Here is an 18,855-nt window from a genome sequence, read left to right as displayed (position 1 = left end):
ATTCTGCCAAGGGCCATTTGAATATTTATAACATCATTTGCAGGCCATATAAAATTACCAACTAAAAAATTAGCCTGCTATATTTGGTCAAATGTTTAATTAACTCACCTCTAATGTAATGGCTGGAACTGCTTCTCTTTAGTGAGGCTTTGGCAGTGCCAGACCAAATGATTTCTCGGGCCTTAGGTTCCCCAGCCCTTGTCTAGGACATGCAGTTAGAATTGGTTCCCTTGGGGAGTAGGCTGAGCCTGGGGAAAGCTGGTTAAGAAAGAGTTGATCTGTATTTTAAGGTCTTTGTTGCTATTTGATTTTTAAAACATGTTAATGAAATTTGATAAAAAATTATTCTTTAACAAAGGCTATGGTCTCTACCTTAAAACATGTTAATTTGTTATACTCTAAATTACATAGTAAATGTTAACCATAGTAAGGAAGTTTGGAATTAAAAGTAGTCATTATCCACTATTTTTCCTTCATTTCATTTTACTGTAATCAGAAATAAAGTACTTGTTTTTCCTGTTTTTGTTTAGCTTATTACAGGAGTGACCGGGATATCACCTTGTAGAAGTAATGCCCACAGAAAGCGGGAGTTGTTCAACTGCTCGCCAAGCAAAACAGAAACGCAAATCTCATAGCCTTTCTATACGAAGAACTAACAGCTCGGAGCAGGAGAGGACGGGTCTGCCAAGAGAAATGTTAGAAGGACAAGTAAGTTAGTGCTGAGTGTGTTTGTAATGTTCCAGAAATAGCCAAATATACACAGGTCTACAAAGTAGAGAAAAAGTGTGGGTTATCAAAAAAATAAAACCAACTCCCCCTTCCCAAATAAAACTGCTGTCAAATACAGCAGCCTACACAGTGATAGGATTCAATTCCCAGGTTAATGTTTTTACAATAAATAGTAATAAAAAAAGTGGGTGTGACAGTTTGGATCAGTTTTTATTCTACAATTCAGTTTTGGTTGTCTAATAGTCTCAAGAAAAGGAGAATAAGGTGTTTCAGTGATCTTTCTGTTCTCTGGAGAGTTTCTGGAATCAGATCTTTCATTAAGTTTCTTGGCTTTATCCTGAGTTTGCTGTAGTGAGTGTGTCATCTGCTATTTATTTGATGTCCTTTTTGATTAGATGAACTAGTATTTTATTGATAAATATCAGTTTTCTTACACTTTTTCTAGTTCCTTTATTATGATAAAAATGTGTTAATTTTTTTTTTTTTTTAATGTATCTTTATTGATTTCAGAGAGAGAAAAGGAGAGAGAGAGACAGACAGACAGAAACATCAATGATGAGAGAGTCATTGGGAATTGAGCCCGCAACCTAGGCATGTGCCCTGACCGGGAATCGAACCCCGATCGCCTGGATCCTAGGTGGATGCTCAACCGCAGAGCCACGCCCGGCCGGGCAAAATGTGTTAATTTTTAAAAGAGTATTGTGAAATCTAAAAGTATATTTGATAATAAAATAGGTTATAGCTATATCTAATACGTTTTCATATTAGTATATATAAACATGGATTGAAGCATAAATACATATAGTTTTATGACTGTTCACAATTATAACTAATTCATTGGCCATAATATTACAAAAAATAAGGCTGAAATCTTAGAAATTGGCTCATTGGAATGCTGGATCTTGTTAGAACTGTGCCCGAGACTCTGATGTCTGGGCCTCCAGGATGTAGCTTCTAGGAGGGCAGCAGTGTGCACTCAGAACCTAGTACAGTTGCTTGGCATGTAGCAAATATTCAGTTAGAACCCTGTTAATACATATTGAATGGGTGAATAAGTGAGCAAATACCTGGTTCTGCTTTCTAAAAGAAATATTTGAACAATCTTGGAAATAAAACCATAGGCTTTAAGGAACCTCCAAAATGGCTTTGATATTCTTAGTGTGTTAGTGAGCTTGGGTGGCCATAACAAAGTCCTACACAGACTGAGGGCACTTAATAGAACTTTATTCTCCCATAGCCCTGGAGGCAGAAAGTTGGAGATCAAGGTGTGGCCAGGGCTAGTTTCTCCTGAGGCCTCTCTCCTTGGCTTATAGATGGTTGTTTCCTGCTTGTGTGCTCACATGATTGTCTTTCTGTGTGTGTTTGTGTCTAGATCTCCCCTTCTGATAAGGGCACAGGTTAGATTGGATTAGGGTCACCCCAGTGACCCCATTTTACTTAAACACTGTGGCTTTGAATATAGTCATTCTGAGGTATTGGGGGTCAGGACTTACACATATGAATTTGAGGGAATACAGTCAGCTCATAACTTTTAGAAAGGTGAATGTTTGAACCAAAGCTGTGCAGTCGACCTTATGTGATAGAATTTTTTAGATCTGTGCTATCAGATATGGGAGCCACAAGCCTCGTGTTTTGTGTGACTGAGAAATTTAAAAATTTTTAATTAACTTACATTTAAACAGTCAAATGGGGCTACTGGCTACCATGTTGGATAGTGCAGGTTAACAGTCTAATATATATATATATATATATATATATATATATATATATATATATATAAATTCTTACCCAAGGATTTTTTTTTAATTGATTTTAGAGAGAGAAAGGAAGAGAGAGAGAAACATTGATCAGTTGCCTCTGTATGACTAGGGATGGAACCCGAAACCTAGGTATGTGCCCTGACCTGGAATTGAACCTGCAGCCTTTCGGTATACAGGACAACGCTCCAACTAACTGAGCCACACTGGCCAGGACTAAGATTTTTTTTTTTAAGTTCAAATATTTATTTATTTATTCTTCCACTTTTTTTTTTTAAGATATGTTTTTTTAATTGTTAGATTTACTTACATTTCTAGCAGTGAAAAATTCTACAACCTTTGCTAGCATCCCCTAGCATGGATTCTTATATGAGGTACATGTGTTCTTCTCTTGGCCTTCTGAGGGCCTGCCCTCCATTGTGATGTAACACAAGTGGATAATTGCATCTCAGGGTAACCCTTTATGAAGGTCATTCAGAGCCCTCCAAGCTGCACATCCTAGCACTGCACCTCGGCCTTCATCGTGGTGTCTCTAGTGCTCTTCGGATGGTGGCCAACTGTCGATGAGTCCAGTGTCCTGGAAGGCTGGTGTGAGGTGCTTTGCCTGGTTTAGCAGTGGGAGGATGGTAGCAGTGGTACTGGGTGCAAGCAGTTGTCATTGTGGGTGTAAGCAGAAGGATCTGAGAGTACAGATGGTTGATTACCAGTGGGTTTGAGTTGAACAGTAGGTCATCACTCTCTAGAGGAGGTTACGGCCATATTCTTTGAGTTGTTGGGGAGCAGTATCAATAGTGAAGATTAGTGCAAAGGAGCTATAGTAAATTACCTCTTAAATTCATGAGTTGAAAGTAGTTTAGGAAGCAGTGCTTAGCTCGGGTGGGAAGTCTGTAGTTGCAGAGGGCTACTGAATCTCTGTGCTCTTAGAGCACTGAGGGTCCTGTATCCAGGTACATGCTGCTGTGGTAAAATGCAGATCCCTTGACAAGCTTTACTGAATCATAGTAGCTTTCCTGTCATGAGTTTTCTCAAGTGACACTAGAACTTAAACTTCTTCTTTTTTTAAAAAAATATATCTTTATTGATTTCAGAGAGAGGAAAGGAGAGGGAGAGAGAGAGAGAGAGAAACATCAATGATGAGAGAGTCATTGATCGAGCCCACAACCCAGGCATGTGCTCTGACTGGGAATTGAACGCCGATCGCCTGGATCCTGGGTCGATGCTCAACCGCTGAGCCACGCCTGGCCGGGCTAGAACTTAAACTTCTTAATTCAGGGTTTGTGAAGTCAATTGGCAGTAGGAGAACTGTTAGGAAAGGTCAGGAGGAGCTCTATTGGGAGCACTCATTCGGCTCCACTTGCCTTCTAGTGGAAAAGTTCTCATTTCACTGCATGCTGTTTCTAGATTGTCTTTATCAAGTGACAGTAATGCTGATATCTTAGTTTTGTCTCCCATTACAATTACATTTTATATTAAGATGCATTTACTATTTAAGTAAATGTTACATTTCAGTGGCTGAATAAGGGTCTTAAACATTATGGGTGTAGGTGAATTGGAATTGATAGATGTAAGAGGAGACTGGGCCTTGGGAGTCAAAAAAGCTTCCAACAGGTGACACTTATGAGGAGGGCTAACTGAATGAGGGGGTTTGGGAAGAACATGGCATGGAGAGGGAAGAGACTAGGCAAAGACCAAAAGGTGGGGCAGGCAGTGTGTTAAATATTAATTGTGATGGTTTAGTTTAGTTTATTTTTCTTTGTTACTGTAAGTTTTTATTTAGTTTATTTTTCATTGTTACTCTACGTTTTTATTTTTCATGTTTTTTATTGGTATTTTAGAGGGGTATTGAGAGAGGCTGCATGAACCAGATTCAGTTTGTAGACAAGTGGTTTCATATATATTTTCAAGTAGCTTGTAAAATTTACTTGAGCATTCCGTGATTACTTCAAAACATACTGCTAAAATGCTTATGTTATTAGAGATCATTTGCCTAAATTCTTGTCTTCTAAGAAGTTAATCTGAAGGAATTTCATAAATGTTATCTTTTTATTTGCAACTCACTAAACATCAAAAAGTTCGTGCTGCAGATAAATTTGAAAAGTCACTTAGAAAATTATTCTGACAGCAGTTAAGTATTAAAATATTATTTTAGAAATATTAAGAATTTTTTTTTAAATATTCTAAGTGCTGGGAGGGGGAGGTCACACAGAAAATACTATATACTATAAAGGCTATGTCTTTAGGAGATTAGAATGTAGACTGTGTCAGTCTCCCTGTTTTTAGCAGTGTCTGGAAGATAAATGCTTGTGAACACAGTTGCTGCCTAGAGCACCACATATTCGTTTGATCATACATAAAAATTTAGCTGAGATGTTGCTTCTTCCCACTGACTTCTTTGAGGTGTGCAGAGCATGTGCTGAGGCACCAGAAGCTAACTGGGACTTACATGCTAATGTTTTCATTTAACTAATACACGTTTTGCTTTTATAGGTGAAATGTTTTTTTTCTCTTCATGATAATCTTTTAGGTATTACATAGAGTTACAGAAAATATTTTGCTTGAAGCATGGTGGACATGACTCTATAAGGCACAGTTTTTATAAGTATATGTTACTACAATTAATTTATAATACCACATGGTAGAATTTAAAGGCTATTTATAATACAGTTCTTAAAAAAAATCCTCATCCAAGGATATGTTCATTAATTTTAGAGAGAGAGAGAGAGAGACAGGGAGAGAGAAAGAGAAAGCGAAACATTGATGTGAGAGAGAAACATCAATTGGTTGCATCCCGTATGGGTTCTGACCATGAATTGAACCTGCAACCTATGTATGTGCCCGGACCAAGAATCAAACCCGTGACCTTTCAGTGTATGGGACAACGCTCTAACCAACTGAGCCATACCAGCCAGGGCATAATATAATTTTATTTATGAGAACGGCATGCCTTTTCTACAAATTTGGAAGTTTTAAAATAAGGTAGGCTTATTTCCTCCCTTGTAAAAAGAAAAATTATGCTGTTGTGAAGAAGTGCTTATTCTTGAATCCCATATTATCTTGCATAACCATTAGTACAATTTGATTTTAGTTTTATCTGTAGAAATTTGAAACTTTAAGTTCATTAAACATTTTATGTATAGGAAATAAAACATCTAAAGATATAAAATGAGCTTGAGATAAAAGATAATTCACTTTGGAAAAAGTGTATTGGTACTTGGTATCAGAGTTTAACATTCATGCATGCATTTTAAACAAAAATCTTCCTTTTCTACAGGATTCTAAACTGCCTTCCTCAGTTCGCAGTACACTTTTGGAACTGTTTGGTCAAATAGAAAGAGAATTTGAAAACCTTTATATTGAAAACTTAGAATGTGAGTATCTCCTGTTTAATATACTTTTATAACTTTTCACTTAAAAATCTTTGAGAGTCAAATTTGTGGGTGGACATTCACCACTGTATTCATTTTATTTTCTGCTGCTGTGTTAAGCTTAGTGGCTTAGAATAACACAATTTATTATCTTATAACTCAGCAGAGTAAAATCAGGTGTGGGCAGAGCTGTATTCTTCTGGAGGCGTGAGAAGGAATCTCCTCCTACTTGTTTGGATTGTAGCAGATTTCAGTTACTTGCAGTGACAACAGTGGTCCTTGTCTTCTTGCAGGTGTTCCCAGTGTCTAGAGCCTGCTACACTCTGTGGCTCAAAGCCCTTCTTTTCTGTCAGCGGCAGTGGAATCCTCCTAGTGCATCTCTGACTAATTCCTAAGGGTGTGTGGGAAGGATGGGCCTCCTAAGTCATGCAGGCTGATCTCCCCATCAGTGGTTCTTCACCTTAGTTCCACTTGCAGGGCCCTTTTGCCACGAGGTGACGTGTTCACAGCTTGTCTTTGGGGTAGGCAGTATTATACTGACCACACCTGCTGATCCGAATTATGATTTTACAAAAAATAAATGCATCTTACATAAAGTATACTGTAAATTACGAAAACATTGATTCATGGTAAGAATCTTTAAAATATGCTTTGAGGATTTCCTAAAATGTATTATCTGTTTGACTTGCTAAAGGTAAATCAAAAGAATTTTTAATTAGCTTGTCTTTAGTTTTTTTTACAATACAAATGAATTTTTTTATTTAAAAAAATTTATTTTTATTGTTGAAAATATTACATATGTCCTTTTTTTTTTACTGATTGACCCCCTCCACCCCATACTCCCACTTCCCACAGGCCTTCACCACACGATTGAGTGTCCATGAGTTATGCATGTATGCATATAAGTTCTTTGGTTATTCTCTGCCCCCCACCCCTGGCGTCCCTCTGAGATTCGTCAGTCTGTTCCATGCTCCTATGTCTCTGGATCTATTTTGTTCATTGGTTTATTTTGTTCATTAGATTCTACATATGAGTGAGATCATGTGATACTTGACTTTGACTGGCTTATTTTGCTTAGCATAATACTCTCTAGGTCTGTCCATGCTGTCTCAAAGGGTAAGAGATCCTTTTTTACAGCTGTGTAGTATTCTGTGGTGTAAATATACCACAGCTTTTTATCCACTCATCTACTGATGGGCGGGCACTTGGGCTGTTTCCAGATCTTAGCTATTGTAAACTGTGCTGCTATGAACATGGGGGTGCATAAATTCTTTCTGATTGGTGTTTCGAGATTCTTGGGATATATTCTTAGAAGTGGGATCACTGAGTCAGATGGCAGTTCTGTATTTAATTTTTTGAGGAAATTCCATAACTCTTTTTCATAGTGGCTGCACCAGTCTGCATTCCCACCAGCAGTGTACTAGGGTTCCCTTTTCTTCACATCCTTTCCAGCACTTGTCATTTGTTGATTTGTTGATGGTAGCCATTCTGACAGGTGCTGTGCTTCATGCTGTTATCTTTCATGTTGTCCCATAGCTTCCTTAAACTCTCCTGTTTTTTAATTTGTTTTTCTTTTTGGCTCTCTGATTGAGTAGTTTTTTGTTTTTGTTTTTTTGCTGCGCTGTCTTCTAATTCGCTGATCCCATTCTCAGCTTCCTCTAATCTGCTGTTTATTCCTTCCAATGTATTATTATTATTATTGTTATTATTTTTTAAATATATCTTTATTGATTTCAGGGAGAGGAAAGGAGAGGGAGAGAGAGAGAGATAGAAACATCAATGATGAGAGAGTCACTGATTGAGCCCGCAACCCGGGCATGTGCCCTGACCGGGAATTGAACCCCGATTGCCTGGATCCCAGGTCGACGCTCAACCGCTGAGCCACGCCCGGCCGGGCCCAATGTATTATTTATTTCTGCTGTGTCATTCTTCATTTCAGACTGGTCATTTTTCATAGTTTCTATATCTTTTCTCATGCTGTTGAGCATCTTTATAATCATTACTCTGAATGCTATATCTGATAATTTGCTTATGCCTATCTCATTTAGCTCTTCTTCTGGAGAATTCTCTTGTTTTTCCGTTTGTGGCTTGTCTTTTTAGCTGCCTGTTTGGGTTCGTTTCTATATATTAGGTAGGTTTGCTACAACTTCCAGTCTTTTTTCAGGGTCTCTAGTGCAGGCCAGTGTCAGATGCTGTTTGTGACTGACCCTGAGTACCCTGTTTGGGGCTCTCAACAATCCACAGCTTATGGCTCCCTCTGCTCGGCCAGGTGTGTTTGGAAAGGACCAAGGTGTCCTTTTCCTAGCCCCGGGTTCAGAAGTAGATCAGGCAGAGACTCAAAGCACCCAGAGATCCATCTGTGCCTGCAGGCTGATTGTTATTCTCAGTCTCTTAATGAGCCTCAGGCTGTAGACCACAGCAAGGCATAAACTCCACAGGGTGGGGGGAGAGGTTTTTCATGCGGTGGGCAATTGCTTAACCCCAGGCAAAAGCTGCCTGGCTGGTAAAGGTCTGCCTGAGAAAAACGTCCTCTGCAGTATGGGGGAATGACTCAGAACAGAAAACCAGGTGGCTTTCCTCTGAGCTCTATTCCCAGAGCTACCAATCCTGGATTCTCCTCACACAGTTATAGTCCACTCTGCCCTCTCTCTCCCTGAGCCCAAGGTGAGTGTCTGCACACAAAAGTTTGTATGTTGACCATTTAAGAAGGTGCCTGCATTTCCAGCCACCTCTCCCTGGCAGACAGATACCCTGCTGCTTTTCACAGCCAGATGTTATGTGGGCACCTTCCTCTGTTCTGGTGCTCTGGACGGGGGAGCCCAGCTTAAGGTTTTGACCCTAGAGTTCTCAGTGGGAACCCTCTGCAGCTGAGATATCCCTCTGGAACTTCAGCTGCTGTCTGTGGGAGCCTAGCCAGCCCTCTCACACCTCCATACTTCCTACCAGTCTGTATGTGGTCTCCACTTTTTGTCCTTGGTTATGAGGGTGCTCTCCAGCTATTCTTCAGTTGGTTATTCAGGATGTTGTTTCTATATTTTAGTTGTAATTCCAGTTTGGTCCTGGGAGAATGTCATTGTAGCTTCCACTTAATGTGTTGCCGTCTTGGAATCTCCTAAATATATTTTATTTGAAGTAAAAATGCTTACACAGCTCAGCGGGTCACTTGGAAACAAACTCTTGCTTGACTGTATTACTGAGCAAAAACAAAACTGAAGCACAAACCTTTCTTTTTTAAACAGTAGTTAATTGATTTATTTTTAGAGAGAGAGGGAGAAAAACTTCTATGTGAGAGTGCAACATTGATAAGCTGCCTCTTGCATGCCCCCTACTGGCGATTGAGCCCACAACTCTGGACATGTGCCCTTGACTGGGAATCAAACTGGCAACCTCCTGGTGCATGGAAGACTCCCAGCCAACTTAGCCACACTGCCGGGTGCACAAACACCCTTTTTGATATGTATATGGAGATAGGTAGGAAACAATATTTGGTTTTCAAAAAACTGACCTTCCCTAAGGACTGGTCATAGAAGTGTAAACAATGTAAATGAGTCCACCATTTCATTTGTCATATCTGTGTCTCCTGTGTATTGTGAGATCTCACATAGACCTGTCAGTACACCTGGGAAGGGTTGCTGTATCACAGTTAAATTTAAGTTCTTGGCAGGCAGGACTGCGGAAAAGTAATTGGAAACAAGTTTTACAGTCTACTTAGAACAAATCACTAATATTCCCTTAATAATATGTTGCAATAGAAAGATACTGCCTGGAAGTTATCCTTTTCACTTTGGTTCATTTTTAGGTTTTATTACTGATTTACATAGTTGTTTGATTCATTTGCTTCTAGTACAGTCCTGCCACAATGTATTAAAGCACAAGATATCTATTTTTTCTTTAACATCCACATTTTTCAAGTCTGATACTCTGCTGTATCCCTTGTATGTCAGAAGTTCTTGAATATTAAAAAAATAGTAATAAATGGGTAAAACTCTGCTAAAAATGCAGATGTCTAGAACTGTAATGGTACAAGGTGGGAAAGAGACAGTGAGGGAAAGGGGAAAAAAGTAAACGTGGTCATGGGCAAGGCATGTGGTTCAAGTCTTTGGATTTAAAAACAACTTCCCCAGAGAAGCTGTCTACAATGGGATTTTCATAAAACTTCCTTTGCCCAACATAAGGACCTGAATAGCCTCAATCCAAACTTTTGAAAACTGTAGTTATGCAAGTGCTGTAAGTGATGGTCAAAGCAGTTGGAGGGAGAAATGTGAATGTGTCTTCAAATGATTAGAATTGGTAACATAGCGTCGTTAGCTGTGGTGGATCAGTATAAAGCAGTAGTATTTTAAAGGACAGGAGTAGAAAAGCATGAACATATTTCCTGCCCATATCAGTAACAGGACTTCATGGCTAGGAAAATTCTCTAAGCAGTAAAATGACTCCAGAATAGATTTTTCTCACTAAATGTGGCAGAATTAAAAAAAATTTACAAGTAGGTATAGAAAATTACAAGGCAGAGGACACTTAAGTATCAAGACGGTGCTGTATGTTTAATAGTATTCCAGGAGGCTAGAAAACCTGTTAACTTTGAAAGCCCTACCAAAATATCACTCTTGTTTATAAGTCACTTATTTATAATATGACCATATGTTGAAACCTTTCTTTCCATATACTGAAGAATCTTACGTTCAGCCTTCAAGCATTCTACATTTCTTTGCCAATCTTGTAGCTGAGTATCTTTTTCCAGTCCATTTTGGTGTGGGTAACTAGAAGGTGCCGGCATAGGGCCTTGAATGTGGTGTCTGACATTGTTTGATAGTTTTCACTAATGCTGTCTGATACTCATTTTCTGCATGCTCTATGATTTTAATAAACTCCTTGGCAGTTTCGTCTTCATTTGAAGCAGTTACTGAATCCTGTACATGTTTATGACTAACCAATTGAATATTGCTGTCTTCATAATAGTGAACCTGAATCTTAAGTACTCCAGCCACTTCAGCTGTAGGTAGTGTGATGGTGAACTTTCATTCTGATCTTTGATGACCATTCCAGAAATTTTTAGGCTGAAACTGGTGGCTTTCAATACATGCAATAATAGTCTGTTCCCTATCTCTAGCTTTAGCATAATCAGTGCAGAAGCCATAGGAATAATGATCTTTCACATGGGCCCTTGAAGCACAGTCACAGGATTCTCTCCAAGACTTCAGACCTCCATCTATTTCCTCTGGCTGGAGGTCATTTGCTTCTTTCTGTAAGTGATCAAACTTAAAGGAAATCTTGTTTCTTGGATTGAAAAATCTACTATAACCCAGGTCACTGTGTTCTGTAATTAAAGACCTGATCTTCATATCCTCTATCTTCACAGGCATGAACTGATCCATGTTATACTAAGCAAATAAATGCATGTGCTGCCGCTTCTCTGAGGAGAGTGTCATTAAGTAGTAACCGGACATTACTGAATACTTCATTAAATTCTCCTGGGGATGAGCGATGAATTTAGCAGCTATGCATACTTTCTCATTCTATACTTTTGTGTTTATAAAATTTTTAACCATTGACCCTTGAAATTGACCATCTTGTCTTTAGTTTAAAAAAAAAAATTTATTCACCTGAAACTAATACCAAAGAATATTGAACATAAACTCTAATTGAAAAAAAAATTACAAAAAGCCTTATTTTAGAAGCAATGCCTTCATTTCCTTAAAGCAGTGATTTTCAATCTTTTTCATATCCTGGCACACACAAACTAATTAAAATTTTGCGGCACACCAAAAAAAATATATTTTGACCGTCTGACAAAAAAATAGGTACAATTTTGATTCATTCATACTGGACGGCTGTTGTGTTGGCTGTTGTTATTTTTTTATTTGACAGTCTAAGGGAAATGAGGTCAGTGCCCCTAACTAAATAGTCAGGTATGGCATGTCTTAAAAATTCTTGTGGGGCACACCAGTGTGCTTGCCATAGCACACCGGTTGAAAATTGCTGCCGTAAAGAATTAAGCAGTATAAAAAGTAAAGATACCTGCCATTACTCCACCTGTTGACCCATCCCACTCTGCAAAGGAAAACATTTGCATTTTTTGCTTTTAGTTCTTCTAGTGATTATTTTTATAAACAATCTGTTTTTGCTCCGTCAACTTTAGGTTACATGCAGTCATACTTTGCAGAATATTAGGAAATGACATGTCTTTACCCCTCACTGCTTCATTACTTTCCAGTTTTTGTTTTTTTACAGGGTTTGTGTTTATAAAATTTTTAACCATAATCTGGTCTTTCATCCCTTATAAGTTGATTCCAAAATTAAATACTAATAAACAACTTTTGCATTATTAAAATATTTTCACTCTAGAACTAAGTGGTATGGTTGGATCAATAGTGAAGAGAGTGTAGTCCTGTGTCATTTAAACTTGGCTATTGGAGAATTTAATGTTTTGATACTGGATTTTCCTTGTAAGTCCATCTTGAAAATTTACAGAGGGAGAAATTATTCCAACATTTTATAAAATAAAAATTAGGTACCATGTACTGCATCTGATTTTAAACATTTTTTGTTTTAAGTATCAGAGTTGTATAGGCCCAAGTATTGTTGTTTCATTGTGATCTAAGGCCTTATGTTTTATAAATTTGTGTAGTTTGTTCAAGAAAAACTGTAGGATTACAGATGACTAATGCTGGAGGTTTAGTGGCTTCCTGTTGCCTACGAGATGGAGTCGAAATTGCTTAGACTGGATCTGTTCAGAGCTTACTGCGCTCGACCTTCTTTCCAGCTGATCTCATTTGTACTTTCATCTAAGCACTTGGCCTCATACTAGTCTGAACAGGTATTGTCCAGGCCTGGGAGGCAGTGTGGCAGGCACATAGCCTTAGTGCTGGGTGGGTCTGTAGCCAGGTGGGCTCCAGCTGCATGGCTCTAGTAGGTTGTGTCCTTGGATGAGTCCCTTCCCCCGATGGCCTCTTTTCTCATCCGTACAGGGTGGATAACAGTGGCATAATAGCATCTGTTCAAAGCAGAGCTGTGTTCACTTCCTCCTCTCAGTTCTCTGCTCATTCTCTTTATAGCTGGTGTCCTTCTTTATTCTTCTCTTCTGTTCCCATATGCCTCTAATACTTATTTTTCATAGCTTCAGTTTTTAATTTTCCTTATGTATGTTCCTCACTTGGTGCTCTATGGTGCCATGCAACGATGGTTATGTTCCCCCCCCCCCCCCGATTTCAGTGTTCTTAGCAAGACTGCAAATACTGCATTGAGTTTTGGATAGTATCAGGATAATGTTTTTAAATATATAGAATAAAATACAAAGGAAAGGAACTATATTGAAACCCAAGAGCTCTGCTTGATGAGAACCCTGGTAGGATCATGTCTTCCCCATTTAGGGAAAGCATTGGAGTTTCTATTTTTGGAATGGTATTATGAGTTTTTTGAGACCTCTATAAACTGTGTGATTTTGTTTATAGGATGTTATTCATGTCTTTGTTTAGACAATACCAATATATAACATTTTTATGTGCTCTAATTTTGGAAGTGGTTGGTATATTTAAACATAAAATACATATTTTACCTTTTTGAAAATTTTTTATTTCCAGTGCGTAGAGAAATTGAGACTCTTAATGAGCGTTTAGCTGCTGAAGGACAAGTGCTCGATGGGGCAGAGCTGAGTAAGGGCCAACTGAAAACTAAAGGTAAGGGGGATGCTTGTGAAGGATACCCTGCAGACTATATGTGGAAGGAATTTGGAAGTTAATGCAGGGAATGATTCATTGATTTTTGTGGTCAGCATTACTTGAATCCATAATTTAGGTGTGGTCATAGAGAGAAGGAATTGCCCAGAAGCCCAGGCTTCTGTTCCAGCCCTGCCATTGCCCTCATGACTGCATGGATAGACAAACCCTCCCAGTTGCACTGTCTTCCCATGTGAAATGGACAGTCGCATTAATGTCTATAGTATGTCCGCACTCTGAAAGTTTGTGGCTCCTTGGTTGTATGGCTGTATTGATTGTCGGTTCTCTGTCTCGGCAGCCAGTCACAGTACCAGCCAGCTTTCTCAGAAGCTGAAGACCACTTACAAGGCCTCCACCAGCAAGGTATGAAAGGTGCTGGCTCGTGTGCCGGCCATGTCATACTTAAGGTGGGCACATGTGTACTCTAAGTTGCATATTTTTCAATTAGAAATGTGTGATAGAAAAAGATAAACGTCTGGTGGTAAATCAATTTTTAGAACGAATATCATAGATTTGTTAAATGGCCACAGTGTACAGACACCTAGTACTAATATTTGTTGAGATGAATACTTTGTGCATCAGTATATATGTCTTTTTTGAGGAAAAATACATTTTTTATTATTATTTGGTTTGATATAGAAACTCTGAATTTGGAGAAAGCTAATAAGTGGGTATAAAGCAATGAAAATTGCATTATGAACTATAGTTATATTTTAGTTCACCTCTAATTTTCCAAATATGATCAGAAAGTGAAGATCTGTCTCTAAGGCATTTTTTTGTAGTATTTTGCTTTTTCTTAAACTACCTTGTTCTGACCTTCTTAGAGTGGCAGGATTTAATTATTTGGAAATTATCTACAAGGAATTACCATCGTGAAGTAATATTTTGAGGTAATTTTGTATGCACTTCTACTTTGGAGTATTTTGAATATACAAAAGGGAAATTAATTACCTAACCTTAATAAATGTACATTCCTCTTCTAAACCTGAGGCAAAGTTTATTTGTGGTGAGTCTGCTATGAAGGCATAAATAGTTACTGTTAGCTTTCTGTTTTTCCAGTTTGTTCCTTGAGCTTAAAGTTATTTCCCATGACACCCAAAATGGGATTAACTGCAATTAATGTAGCAGATTTGGTTTTAGGTAATTCTTAGTTAAAAAAATCTGAGTATTGGCAACATTTTCTTGTGGGTTTTTTTTTGGTTTTGTTTTTTTTGATAACTCAGGGAATGTAAGTGCCTAAAATTTTTTTATTTTAAAAAAAATATCTTTATTGATTTCAGAGAGAGAAAGGAGAGGAGGGAGAGAGAGATAGAAACATCAATGATGAGAGAGTCATTGATCGGCTGCCTCCTGCGCCCCCGAATGGGGATCAAGCTCGCAGCCCAGGCATGTGCCCTGACCGGGAATTGAACTGTAGTCTCCTGGATCCTGATCTCTTGGATCCTAGGTCGATGCTTAACCGCTGAGCCATGCCCGGCTGGGTTAAAATTTTTTAATGTATTATCTAGCTTACACTTAATTAAAACTTTAGAAGTTTTAAATAAATTAACGTTAAACTTTTTTCAAATGCAGTGAGGTTATGTTCTTTCTCACTTCTTGTTATATTACCTTGAATTATATTTATTTAGTGATTCTAGGTTATGTAAATAAAGTAAGGTCTTAGGATGCCAAAACTTTCTGATAATTTCTGAAGTAGAGGAATAAAGGATTATATAAAATTATCCCTTACCGTGAGTAGTGAAAAATAAGACTGAGGCAAAGGTAAGGGTGTGTACAATAACAATTTGCTTTAAAACAATATATTAGAGATATTTAAAGTCCAGTCATGGTGGATACTAGAAATTAATCTGAATTTATGAGAAGCACTTGAGTAATGATCTTTATAGCATTGTGCACAGTGTATGTGTACCCATCTTAAAGAATAGCAATGAAAATATGTGACATTTGAAAATGGGAGAAATGATCTGATATCAGAATGTATTCTAATTGGTGCCATGCATGTTCTGGGTAGTAGAACTAGTATGGTGCAGAAGATGGATACTGTAGTCTGGGTTTATTACTTCCCTCCTTCTGACTCAGCAGGTAGGTAGGTTGCATGGTTAGTGACTTAGCAGAAAACCGAAGTTCAATGAGCAAACCAGGAGAGGTTTCTTGGGTGGCTGATGACCATCTCTAATGCTTTGTGGGAGGGAGGCAGGCAGGCTTGACAGTCTAACTGGCAAACCACTTGAAAGAAACTTGTGAAAACGTTCACACATCGGATTTTGTTAAAGTGGTGTAGATTCTATCTCAGTTAAAATGATAGTTAGGATGACAGGTGTTGCTTCATTCTGCTGCTTTTCTGTCATGAATGTTCCCTCTGAGTAGTTCAGTCTTTTATGGAGCCTTCTTGCAATTGTGGCTAAGTCAACACTTTTAAGAACAAAGAGAGTTAAGAGGTGGCCACCATTTAATGGGCATTAGGAACCAGCACATGGAGCGATGTGTTAGTGTTCACGAACTGCCTATTCTTCCAGAATTCCACTAGAAACATGGTTTTCGTGAGTCAGAGCTCCTCGCTCCTTACTGTTCCTATGGGGTCAGTGATGGATGTGGCTCCAGTAGTTCATTTTTCATAATCATACGGTCTGTGAGAAATGGCAGACTTGGAAAATTAAATTTGATACCACTTATTGTGGGGGGAGGCTGTGCATATTTTTTAACTCATCCCTTTTAAAATGTTACATTATTTAACACATGAATGGCACCTATGCAGCAAAAGCATGTTTCCAGGTGGAGAGACAGTCCTACTAGGTTGACTAGGGTATGAACTTTCAAGAAGATGACTACGGTGGTGATGGGTTTGAGGCTGACCTGATCCTTTTGTAATTCCATGTCTATTTAAGCCAAATCAGACAGAACCTGTCCGCAGTGCTGGTGAGAGTGGGTCTCCTAATGCATTTGTTTAGTCTCCCGCTGCGTTAGGAATAACTTGGTACTCACACCCTAGCTGATGCAGCAGTGGATTGTGTTTCCACTGAGAATAGACTGAGACAGTGTTTTAGGGCTTTGCTAAATCAGAGTTTAAAACAGCTGTATGACACCACCATTCCCCCCCCCCGCCCCCCGCTTTGATTTTACAGTTTTAGTCTTCTGGTTAGTCTGCATTATTCTGGTTTACTTCAAAGCTGAAAAGCCGTTCTTGCATCTGAGAATAGTTTAAAAGTCAAACTCTGAAGAGTTCTATGTGTTGAATTGGTGTTTTCCTCACACACTTTCTACCTTTCCTCATAAGGAAAGGAAGAGTTTGCTGCATGGGTCATTCTAGATAATGCCACCTGTGTGGTGCTCGGGTCTGTCCCCATTAGACTGTGCACTGCTCCCACTTGGGCTGCTATCACTTGCCTGTATCTCCTCCTGGTGTGGTGTAATCATTGAGCTACTGTTCACCAGGCAATGCTGGGAAGATCTCACCTGTTCAGAGGGTCATCTTTTGGTTTTTCCCCACTTTGGGCTGTTTTCCTCTTAATAACGTGGTTGGTATCAGCCATCGAAAACAAAAACAATAAAAGTCTCCAAAAATAAAAGTAATTAGTGTTAAGGGTTTGGGGTATATCTTCCAGAATTTGGAAATTTTGTCTGATGATTTGGATTTTCGGAAGAGTGACTTGCAACACATAAATAGGCTTTTCTTCCATCATAGAACATGTTTATTGGAAGTGGGGGACTTGGGAGGGTCTTCTGGGGCCTTTGTAAGGACTTCATTGCTTATTTGTGATATCCAGCTGGATGAGTTCCACTGTTTACACTTACATTGTGTTTCTTTAATGTTTTAAATATTCTGTTCAATGATTTATGAGTTTTCAAGACATCCTTTTTAAACTTGCTCAGTAAATCATCTATAGTATTCCTTCCTGTCACAATTTTAGATTGTCTCCAGCTTTAAGGCCACCACATCAAGGGCTGTGTGCCAGCTTGTAAAGGAGTACATCGGCCACAGGGATGGCATCTGGGATGTCAGTGTGGCGAGAACACAGCCTGTGGTGCTGGGGACGGCATCTGCTGGTGAGTCTAGAGCCAGCCTCCCTGCTTGTCACACATGACTGCACGACAGCTGGTGTGAATGAATGAACTTCGAATGTTGGTAGCAGAGTGACCCTGGGAGCAGACATGTGATCAAGCAGTTATTCAAACAGAGCTCTCAGCCTTGACTTACTGCTTAGTTCTGATGCCCCTGTCCTGCCTTCCTCAGCCTGTGGGTGTGATGCCACGTCTGTCTCATGAGATATAGACAACTGTGTTAAGGAATCACTGTTTGAGGCAGCATAGGATGGAATGTCTTTCAATTATATTAGGTATTTTTTGGTTAGCTTTCTTATTCACAGCTAACTGTATATCTGCTTTTGAAAGTACATTTCACATTTTTCTATTTGTGAGGTGTGGCTGAGGAAAGTGCTTTGTGATCTCTGAAGGGGCCTGCTGCCCCAGGATTTAGGGGAGTGGGGCTGCTGCTGCCCTGAGTTTGCCTGTGGGACTCACAGGGTGGGCGTTATTGAGACCCGTCTTCTCACTAAAGAAAAGGCATTTTTTGAAAACTAATTAATACCCCTTCAGATAAAAATTGCTAAAATTAAAATGGTGCCCACTTGTTGGAAATGACTTTTCCAGCTGTGAAAAGTTACTAGAATCTGTCTTTTCAAGTGGAAATAGAAAATGTAAAACTAGTTAGAATGATGAAGGAAGTTTTTTCTCTTGTTTAAAACTCTATTAGTACATGATCATCCCAGATTCTTTTTATGGAAACTACAACTAACAAAGAAGAATAAAAAGGTTCTTTTCTGAAATCTCATTTGGGTGATTTATTTTTTTGATTTTCCTGTTAAGTCTACTTTTTATCTTTTTGTTATGACCATAAGTGGAAAGGTCCAAAGGAATACTTCTTAAATCTCAAATAATTTAGAACTGTATTTAAATGCTATTTGCATTTGAATATCGTATGTTCTGAAAAGTTTTAATATTTCACCAGAAAAATGAACCCAGGATGTAAATGAACTCTGTATTTAAGTCCCTAGTGGGGTGCAGTCACTGTAACAGTGAACCAGGAACTCAGGACCCTGGTTTTTCCACTTGCCTATAAATGATCCCAGACAAAAAAGCTTTTTGTATCTTTTTAGAAGTGTTTTCTTTGATCAGTTGAATTACAGAATAGTATAATCAGAGTTGCAAGAGATAGTAGCATTAATGTAACTTCTCATTTTCAGAATATTTGTATTACTCTTATTAAAAAGGCCATGTAGCTGATGATGGCTC

At 38.6% G+C, this 18,855-nt stretch overlaps 1 protein-coding gene and 1 pseudogene across 2 annotated transcripts in view; one reads left to right on the top strand and one right to left on the bottom strand.

Annotated features, from left to right (window-relative positions):
• The first annotated feature begins 467 nt into the window (after positions 1 to 467).
• WDR37 (WD repeat domain 37) overlaps positions 468 to 18,855 on the top strand; it is a 52,014-nt gene continuing 33,626 nt past the window's right edge. The window contains exons 1-5 of one of the 2 annotated variants that reach the window (XM_016206960.2): positions 468 to 708; positions 5,758 to 5,854; positions 13,432 to 13,527; positions 13,865 to 13,929; positions 17,475 to 17,610. In XM_016206960.2, coding sequence (XP_016062446.2) covers positions 571 to 708; positions 5,758 to 5,854; positions 13,432 to 13,527; positions 13,865 to 13,929; positions 17,475 to 17,610 — 532 coding nt within the window. In that variant the 5' untranslated portion in view covers positions 468 to 570. The remainder of the gene's footprint in view (positions 709 to 5,757; positions 5,855 to 13,431; positions 13,528 to 13,864; positions 13,930 to 17,474; positions 17,611 to 18,855) is intronic. The other variant, XM_016206955.2, reaches the window with a different exon arrangement.
• LOC107532472 (F-actin-capping protein subunit alpha-1 pseudogene) lies at positions 10,541 to 11,810 on the bottom strand (annotated as a pseudogene).

The sequence above is a fragment of the Miniopterus natalensis genome, chromosome 1 (genome assembly GCF_054644295.1).
Source record: "Miniopterus natalensis isolate mMinNat1 chromosome 1, mMinNat1.hap1, whole genome shotgun sequence".
Classification (NCBI taxonomy): Eukaryota; Metazoa; Chordata; class Mammalia; order Chiroptera; family Miniopteridae; genus Miniopterus; species Miniopterus natalensis.
Note: the sequence above shows the minus strand (reverse complement) of the source record. Positions and strands in the feature narration are given on the sequence as shown.